The 8,660-nt window shown below is 36.2% G+C and overlaps 3 protein-coding genes across 3 annotated transcripts in view; 1 reads left to right on the plus strand and 2 right to left on the minus strand.

The window, feature by feature from the left end:
• Window positions 1,237-3,814, minus strand: LOC104762713 (probable myosin-binding protein 5). Its single transcript, XM_010486075.2, has 3 exons — window positions 3,425-3,814; window positions 1,614-3,297; window positions 1,237-1,532 (listed from the first exon to the last, which is right to left on the minus strand). The coding sequence occupies exons 2-3, from the start codon at window positions 3,249-3,251 to the stop codon at window positions 1,476-1,478; spliced, it is 1,695 nt and encodes a 564-aa protein (XP_010484377.1). The 5' UTR covers window positions 3,252-3,297; window positions 3,425-3,814; the 3' UTR covers window positions 1,237-1,475.
• On the plus strand, window positions 4,373-7,570 carry LOC104762731 (uncharacterized protein At1g04910). Its single transcript, XM_010486087.2, has 9 exons — window positions 4,373-4,484; window positions 4,619-4,778; window positions 4,954-5,032; window positions 5,150-5,220; window positions 5,416-5,504; window positions 5,794-5,917; window positions 6,013-6,296; window positions 6,458-6,587; window positions 6,731-7,570. The coding sequence occupies exons 1-9, from the start codon at window positions 4,477-4,479 to the stop codon at window positions 7,343-7,345; spliced, it is 1,560 nt and encodes a 519-aa protein (XP_010484389.1). The 5' UTR covers window positions 4,373-4,476; the 3' UTR covers window positions 7,346-7,570.
• The window catches only part of LOC104762742, a 4,794-nt gene continuing 3,737 nt past the window's right edge, over window positions 7,604-8,660 (minus strand). Inside the window, exons 10-13 of the mRNA XM_019239453.1 lie at window positions 8,627-8,658; window positions 8,351-8,395; window positions 8,137-8,268; window positions 7,604-8,051 (exon numbers count right to left, since the gene is read on the minus strand). Coding sequence (XP_019094998.1) covers window positions 7,917-8,051; window positions 8,137-8,268; window positions 8,351-8,395; window positions 8,627-8,658 — 344 coding nt within the window. The 3' untranslated portion in view covers window positions 7,604-7,916. The remainder of the gene's footprint in view (window positions 8,052-8,136; window positions 8,269-8,350; window positions 8,396-8,626; window positions 8,659-8,660) is intronic.

Below are 8,660 nucleotides of genomic sequence, written 5' to 3' on the forward strand. Positions count from 1 at the left end.
TTTTTTGTATTTTAATACATTTTTTTTTTTTGATAAATATAGTTCTAATGAGTTTTTATTCAAACCAAATTTGTTTCTATTTTTATACAATACTTTTATTATTTATTTTTAATCGTTTCTATCAGTTATTTATGAGTGGACCGGAAAATTTTAAAACTATTAATTCAATTAACGGTTTTATTTTATCCAATAAGTTAATAAATTAAACAGCTAAGGAAACTTACACAATTTTTTTTATATATTATATACCATTTCAGAATTTCTTAAAATTATTGTATATTAAAGACTATAATTAAATTGAATAAACAAACTTATCAAATAATTTTAAAACAATTAAGAAAATTCACATAATATTTTTATAAATTATTATTCACTGTATACTGAAAAATGTGAAAAGATGTATTAATTACACGTTCATGTGATTTTAAATTTTCAAAATATGGAAATAAATAATTATATACGTTGAATATCTTGTACCAAGTGTACGTGTATAAACCGTATAATTTCAAAAACAGGAAATTTAAGATATTGAGATATCAATTTGTGTATAATATCACAAATACTTATCTTAGACATTCAAAATTTGACTAGGCACAATTCGTTATATTGTTCAACAAATTCAACCATAAAATAATAAATATATATTATATGCCATATCAATAATGATGACTGCAAATTACCGATATGTTAATCCTGCTGGCATTACCAATCTTTCTTTACAAAAAAGAAAAGAAACAAATTTCTTAACTAATAATATTGATTTACATTTTGAAAAGTAAAGATAATCTACAGAGAAAAAAAAAGTAAGATTTTAATTATTTTCTCCACATCTTTTGAATTTGTATCTTATTATATTCTTATATGATGAATGATTCAAAGCCTAAAAGATTCACTATCTCAACAATCATTAAATTAGCATCCCTGATCTTACTACATACATTCAAAATAAAACTTAATCCGTTGGATATACTTGAATGACAGTTATTGTTATATTTTATTTCGGTCAATAGAAAAGCTTCATTTTCTAAAAAGAAGTGAAAATATTGTTAGGCGATTGTCTTTACACACTAATACTAATTAACACCGACTCTAAACTATATTTCATCAACAAGATATCACAAATATATTTTTCAATTGTTTTATTTGGATGTTGTTCTATCAGTTGCATGACTTTTTCAATGTAGCTTAAACTTGATTAGAAGAGATGTATCATGTATGTAAGTATTCTCCAAACGATATAATCAAATAATTAAGAACTAAAACAAAGCAAGCGCATATTTACACGTTTGTATTTTCTATACACAAAAACCGCAAAAAAGTTTCTAAAAGCATAAAATTAATTCATTCCCAAAGGGTTGACTTGCGATCCAAGCTTTTCTCGATTTAGATGGCTCCAATTCTGTTAACGGTAAACCCGTAACTGATAACCTATCTTGTATCCTATCGAAGTTTCTTCTACGTACATAACATATAGTTTAAAGATCCATCGAAGATCTTCTCCAATTACCTCGCTTCTCTGACGTAACCCTTACCTAAAAAGACACGGCAAACAATTAAAAACTCACAGTCCAACTTTATTTCCACTCAAGGGTTTTGGAAAACTTCGTTCAAACCTTTGATGATAAAGAAGGCAAAGATGCTCGTCTCGTAAGCTCCGCTCTTTCCTCTTGAACAGCCTTTAATCTTTCTCTCAACAATTCCACTTCATTCTCAATCTTTAACCTCTCGTAATCAACCGCAGACATTGATTTTCTCCTTGAACCCGACGAGCTCAGCGATTTCTTGCGTGGACGACATAATGGAGGAAGCTTTCTAGCAATACCCGAGACAATCATAGTACTGTTTTCCTCCGACGATTCTTTAGGTTTGCTAACAGAGGAGTCTTCAAGATTCTTCTTCTTATTAATAATGTTCTCTGTTTCGTCCTTCACCATATAAACATCACGCACACGTGAGTAGGCGACTTCTGAATCTGATTTATACAGATCTCTGTTTTTATCTCTGTTTTCAGCTTCTTCTCTATAAGGCATATCAAGAACCGTTCCATCGAGTTCTTGAACGAGCAAAGCTCTTCTCTCCTGAGAGTCTTGATGTTGTCTATGTTCCTGTTTCACCGTCTTTGCAGTTGTAAGATTATTATCTCTTGTTAAAGAACATTCTAATGCGTCCTCTGTCTCCACGAGTAGATGTCTATAAGCTTCAACTTCTTTCTCCAAGAAATGTTTTTCCCTCTCACGCCGTATCAAAATGTCTTTGAGTATGACCATCTCTTCAGCATCAAAAGTCGATTTCTCTTCAACCATTCTCTGGAACTGCCTCGCTTCCATTTCTACAGCTGCCTTCTCGTCTTGCAGCCTATGTATCATCGCCATCGCTTCATCCGCTGCTGATGCTGCAGCGCTTCTCTCTTTGTCGAGCTCAACACAAACCGCTGCTCGAGCTGCTCGCTCTTCTTTCAATGATTCTTCCAAAACCCTAACAGAGTTTTCCTCTGCGTTTCTGAAAAAAGATTGTTCTGCTGATGAAACATTGCAGTTTACCTGTTCATTAATTGACTCAGTTTTTTCCAATTTCGGCCAGTGAGAAATAAAACCTTTGCGGTCATCATCTTTAGCTCTGAGAAAGACATCATAAGGCTTCGTCGTCAGATGGGATTTTAGGGTGGGATCATCAAAAGGCGCTTCGGGTGAAGAAATCGATGTAAGACTTGCACAACTCACACGACCTCTCCTATGGTTTTTAAGACTGTTTCTTGATCTTCGAGTAACAAAACGCTTGCCTTTCAAACCCTGAACGGTCATCAGATCAAACCTACCAAGTTCCTTGTTGTTATTCATCTGCACGTTTTGTTCTTCTCTTGACAAATCCTCTGTTTCATCAGCTTTAACTCTAGCGTTACTTACATCACCACTGTTCTTTCTCACCAGCTTCAACTCGACAAACTTGTTCGAATCATCGTCGCTAGTGATCGAACCAAAAGGGATCTTGCTTTTGATAGATCGGTCTACGGCTGAGATTTTCTCTGAGGCACAATCCACTAGAAGCCCTTCATGAAGGCATTTTCTCATAATGTTTGCATCGCAGAAACGTCCGTTGTGAAATCTTGGAAGAGGTAAACCTAGAAACCCTAGGAATCTCAACAAGAGATGTATACAAAGAGATGTACATAGAAGCAGATAAGCTATGGAGAGATTCAGAAAGGCTCCTACGAGACCAGTGAAATTCCAATCATGCGTATATAAGCACGGCATTTCTGATAAATTAGATTAGCTTCTTCTATAGCTTTTTGAGTCAAATCTGTTCATCAAAACTCGCAAAATTCAATGGAAACAAAAAAAAAAAAATCAAAAATCAAGAAACATAGATCGTCTGTTCCAACTTTCAAGCTCTCAGGTACGTTGATTATATCCAAACTGATGATCACCTTTTTTACTCCGGTGCGTTAATCTAATAATTGCGATTTGATTTATGGGGTGAAGGTACTTGTTCGTGCGGTGGAGGTTGAACGTGGCGAATATGTACGTAGTGGTTGGAGAACGCGGCGATACGGACTATGAGGAGTTGATCTCCGGCACACACAAGACTGTGATCGTCAAGGGGCTCGTGACATTGGGCTCTGATGCTCTTCTCAGGTCAACAGACCTTCGAGACGACATCGTTCCATCGGAGAGTCCTTATATCGGTACTATCAAGGCTGATTCACCGGTTAAGGACATAACCGACATTTTTAAGCAGCTCTCCAAAGCCAGCGCTTGATTCAATTGGCCGGTTCGACCATGTAGATTGATTTGTTATTTCTTTTTTCTTTTTTTTTTTATTCTATAGATACACTTTGTTAAATTTTTGGTATTTTGGTTGATCATCAAATATGATGATTTAACAGGTTTCTATAAAATAAAAGTTACAAACAGTGAAGTCAAGTCTATTGTTTTTTTGTGTAGGATTATGCAATTATCCAAACTCAAGAAACAAGAAACAGACTGCAATTATCCAAACAAGAAAAAAATTAGAAGAATATAAGCCTTCTTTATAAAGATTTGTGAAACTTTTACCATCCAAAATTTTGAAAAATCTTAACCGTAAAATTCCATTGTATTATCATCTAATAAGTTTCTTCCATTAATTAATCAATGAAATTATAAGATTTATAAATTTGAATTATTAAAATAATGGAATTTTTATTTTTTAATAGATACAATTGTAGGTAGGAATAGTTCATAAAAATAATCAACCGGCCGGTTTGATTGCGAGAACCGACGCCGGTCTGTCGCGACGGTGATTCGAAGAAGCTGTAATTAATTACTTTAATTTAATTAACGAAAAATCAAAAAATAATCTACATCTCGCCGGTGAGAAAGACTCCACCAATTAAAGAGAGAGAGAGAGAGAGAGTTTACTTACACACAGATTAATTTACAAATAAATTCTCATTATACCACTGGAGAAGATCGCTTCTTCTTCCTGATTTCAAACGCGATGCGAAGGTAGATCGTACCAACATCTTCCTTGGAGATTTTTTTTGTTTCTCGTGCAAAATCAGATGTCTGAGATTTGCAATTTTCGTTTCAGTAGATATGATTCCGTTGGATCGGTGTTGATTTTTCGAGTGATGTTGCAGGTTAGGGCACCACAGGCTCCATGGCAAGACGGGAGGAGTTGGAACAAAGGGGATGGTTGCGAAACTGTCTCTCGGAGTCATTGTTCTACTGATCTGTACGCTCTCGCTGCTTTTCTCGGCTAACATCGGTAGCAATCCCGAGCCGACCCGTCCATCGAAGGTTAGTTCACTTTTTTGGAGTAGTCACTTGTAGCTGATGATCAGGTCTTCTGTTTTGATTGCCGATGAATTGCGACTAGTGAACTGAATATTGTAGTATCTATAGGTGATAATCTTAGTGGTTCTTTTTGTTGATCTAAAGACTTTGACGGATTTTATATGATATATTTGAGCAGATAAAGGTGGAAGAGCTCTGGGAGAGTGCTGCATCTGGTGGTTGGAGACCATCTTCTGCGCCACGATCTGACTGGCCTCGTATGTTCATCTCGTGTTTTGAGCAGTAAAGATTTAACTCGATGCTAATCTAAAAGTCTTAGGGCATTCCTCCAAGCTTGAATTGATGATACGTATCTTCTGATTTTTGTTTTGCAGCTCCTACCAAGGAAACTAATGGTTATCTCCGTGTTCGGTGTAATGGTGGTTTGAATCAGCAACGTAGTGCGGTAGGTGTTTTGTTTTATATTCAAAGTCGTTCATTGCACTTTTCTTCTGTCCTTTTACACTCCAAGAGTCCTGGCTGGGGTCACTTCACGATAGGTGTCTTTAAATCTAGTGGAGTTGAGCTAGCGTAAACCCTCCAATACGAATCTGGTTGTTATATCTTTAATTTGACAAATTTTGACTTCTGGATATTGCAGATATGTAATGCGGTACTTGCTGCCCGGATCATGAATGCTACGCTTGTGTTGCCTGAATTAGATGCAAACTCTTTTTGGCATGATGACAGGTATGTTGATTTTCTTCACATCTGTTGCAAAGAGAAGTTAGATTCTCCTAATTACATTGCATTAATTTTAGAAAGTAAGATATTTTTTTGGTAAAATACAGAGTTGAGTATTACTTAGTTACAAGTATAAAAGTAATGCAATCTGTATTCCTTTCTAAAGACAAGTTCTGAGCGGATTTCTTCGCCTAATATTAAGGATATGTGTAAATGTGCTTATGAGAGCAAATGCCATAACATGAATTGTTTAAGTATGTCTCCATCCTCTAATATATGATTGTTTTATTCCCAGTGGTTTTCAAGGTATCTATGACGTTGAACATTTTATTGAGACACTGAAGTATGACGTTAATATTGTGGGAAAGATCCCCGATGCTCACAAAAATGGAAAAACCAAGAAGATAAAAGCTTTTCAGGTACAAGCATAAAGAGATGTGTGGTTTTCACAAAAGCTTGAATTCAGAAAGCATAGGTTAAAATTTCTTTGATCCTTCTTTTTTATCTGTATCAGATTCGCCCTCCTCGAGATGCTCCTATCGAGTGGTACCTGACAACTGCTTTAAAGGCAATGAAGGAACATAGTGCTATCTATCTTACCCCTTTTTCACATCGTTTAGCGGAGGAAATTGACAATCCTGAATATCAACGGTTAAGATGCAGAGTGAACTACCATGCTTTGAGATTCAAGCCACACATCATGAAGTTAAGCGAATCTATTGTTGACAAACTCCGATCACAGGGCCGCTTCATGTCGATCCATCTTCGTTTTGAAATGGATATGTTGGCATTTGCAGGGTATGTCTTTTGCAACTATCTTTCCAACCATCTCCTGTAGTTTCATTTCTAGACTCTGGTTCTTTTTAAATTGTCTTCCAAAGAAATTAATTGCCTCTGTATCATCTGACAAACATCAGCACACATGTAAACAATGATGGTTAATTGGCTATTTTCCGCAGGTGCTTTGACATATTTAACCCGGAGGAACAGAAAATACTTAGGAAGTATCGTAAAGAAAATTTTGCAGAGAAAAGGCTTATTTACAACGAAAGACGGGCTATCGGGAAGTGTCCACTGACCCCTGAGGAGGTAGATACTTTATTTTTTTTATTAGCATTATTTTCATGTTGAACATATATACAAAACAGAAAACATAATTGCAGCTTACTGTGGCACCACTGTGTAGGCTTTAGAACTGCAGTATGACATTTTGAGTGATCCTTGTGGTTCAGGTAGGTCTTATATTACGAGCAATGAGATTCGACAACTCCACAAGGATATACCTAGCAGCTGGTGAACTTTTTGGCGGGGAACGGTTCATGAAACCGTTTCGAACCTTATTCCCACGGCTCGACAACCACAGCTCGGTGGACCCCTCTGAGGAGCTGTCAGCAAACTCACAGGGATTAATAGGGTCAGCTGTGGATTACATGGTTTGTCTCCTCTCCGACATTTTTATGCCAACATATGATGGACCGAGCAATTTCGCCAACAATCTCTTAGGTCATCGCCTTTACTACGGTTTCCGTACCACAATCAGACCGGATAGGAAAGCTTTGGCTCCAATTTTCATAGATAGAGAAAAGGGAAAAATTGCTGGATTCGAAGAAGCAGTGAGACGAGTAATGCTGAAAACAAACTTTGGAGGGCCTCACAGACGTGTATCTCCTGAATCGTTTTATACAAATTCATGGCCTGAATGTTTTTGTCAGATGAATCCGAAGAAGTCTAGTGATAAATGCCCGCCGGATAATGTTATAGAGATTCTTGACAGCCGATTAGAGAGCGTCAGAGATCCAGATTCAACTTCTCAGACGAATTCTACGGCCGCTGGATTAGAACGGTGAGGATCTTAACTGTAAGCCTTTGAAACATTTTACACCAAAACTTGTTTCAAACAAAAAAGAGCAGAAGAAGAGAGAGAGATTTCTCGATATTGTTCATACAACAATTCAGGTAGCTCAACATCTGTGTGTCAAACATTTTTCTTTATGAAGCATATAGATTTGAATCTTCTTCCAAAATTTGTAACAAAATCTAAGAGAACTGATGAGATTCCGCTATAGTTTATTTTTTCCAGTGTCACAAACAAAGCTAGAAGAAAATAAAATAACGAAAGCCTCCATAGATCAAAGTTTTAAATCAGTTATTTGGGCGCGTTTAACCAAAACCCATTACGTTACAATCGCAAAAAGAGTGATTGAAAGCCAGAAACACAGCAAAACGCAAAAAGCAAATAACTACGTTTTGGAGCTATATTCAACTGGCGAGACAAAGATGGGCAATGGAATATTTGATTAAACTTATTAAATCATATCAGAGAAGAAATAAGTAATCCTTTTAAAGGGAATTGAGAAAGCTCTCATTTTCTGCAAAATTCAGACATCCATGAGCTGATGATGATGAATCTTTTACTTGCTACTTAGTGTTGTGTGTTGGGACACTAAGATAGAACTTAGTGTTCTTGAAGTCATCAAGTAAGGGGTTATATCCGTCCTTTGTTCTCGTCTTTGAAGGTAAACCGAACTCATCCATGAATGCTGATGTATCGAGCTACAACCAAAAAGAGAAGACTGTTACTGAAAAGTTGAAGAAATATCCTCTCTTGTTGTAATGTCTAAAGAGAATCTTGTATTACAGTGAGAGTTCTCCTTTTCCTTCCTTTTTTGGATGGTGTCCCGTCCTTTTCCGTCTTCCTCCAACCAGAACAATAATGGTCCATTCGTTCCAAAAGCCAGAAATCGGTTGGAAAAAATATATCAGCATCACCCTGCAAGCAAGACCATCCAACATACATATGAATTAAGACAGCTATATAAGTAGACAAAGTAGGAGAATTTCAGATATCTCACCTTTGCGTCTAGATAATTACTGTAATCTGAGCTACACCCATCTTTCTGCAAATACAAACATTGTTAAAGATATCATAATCACATTTCAAGGATGTATTCTTCGGGTGAAACTGTTCTCTAGTTTGCTTAAGACAAGTTTGATATTAACTAATCTTAATATCCAAACCAAGTTCTTGTTGATTTAAATAATGACGTATAGCATAAAATTTGGCCATATCTCTATGGCACATACTAGAAAAGGTGTCAGTGCATAGTTAGAAGAAAAATAGAACGGACCTTTGTTGAAACCAGTGGGGCTCTTTCACCAGGA

This window comes from Camelina sativa, chromosome 3 (assembly GCF_000633955.1).
Source record: "Camelina sativa cultivar DH55 chromosome 3, Cs, whole genome shotgun sequence".
NCBI lineage: Eukaryota > Viridiplantae > Streptophyta > Magnoliopsida > Brassicales > Brassicaceae > Camelina > Camelina sativa.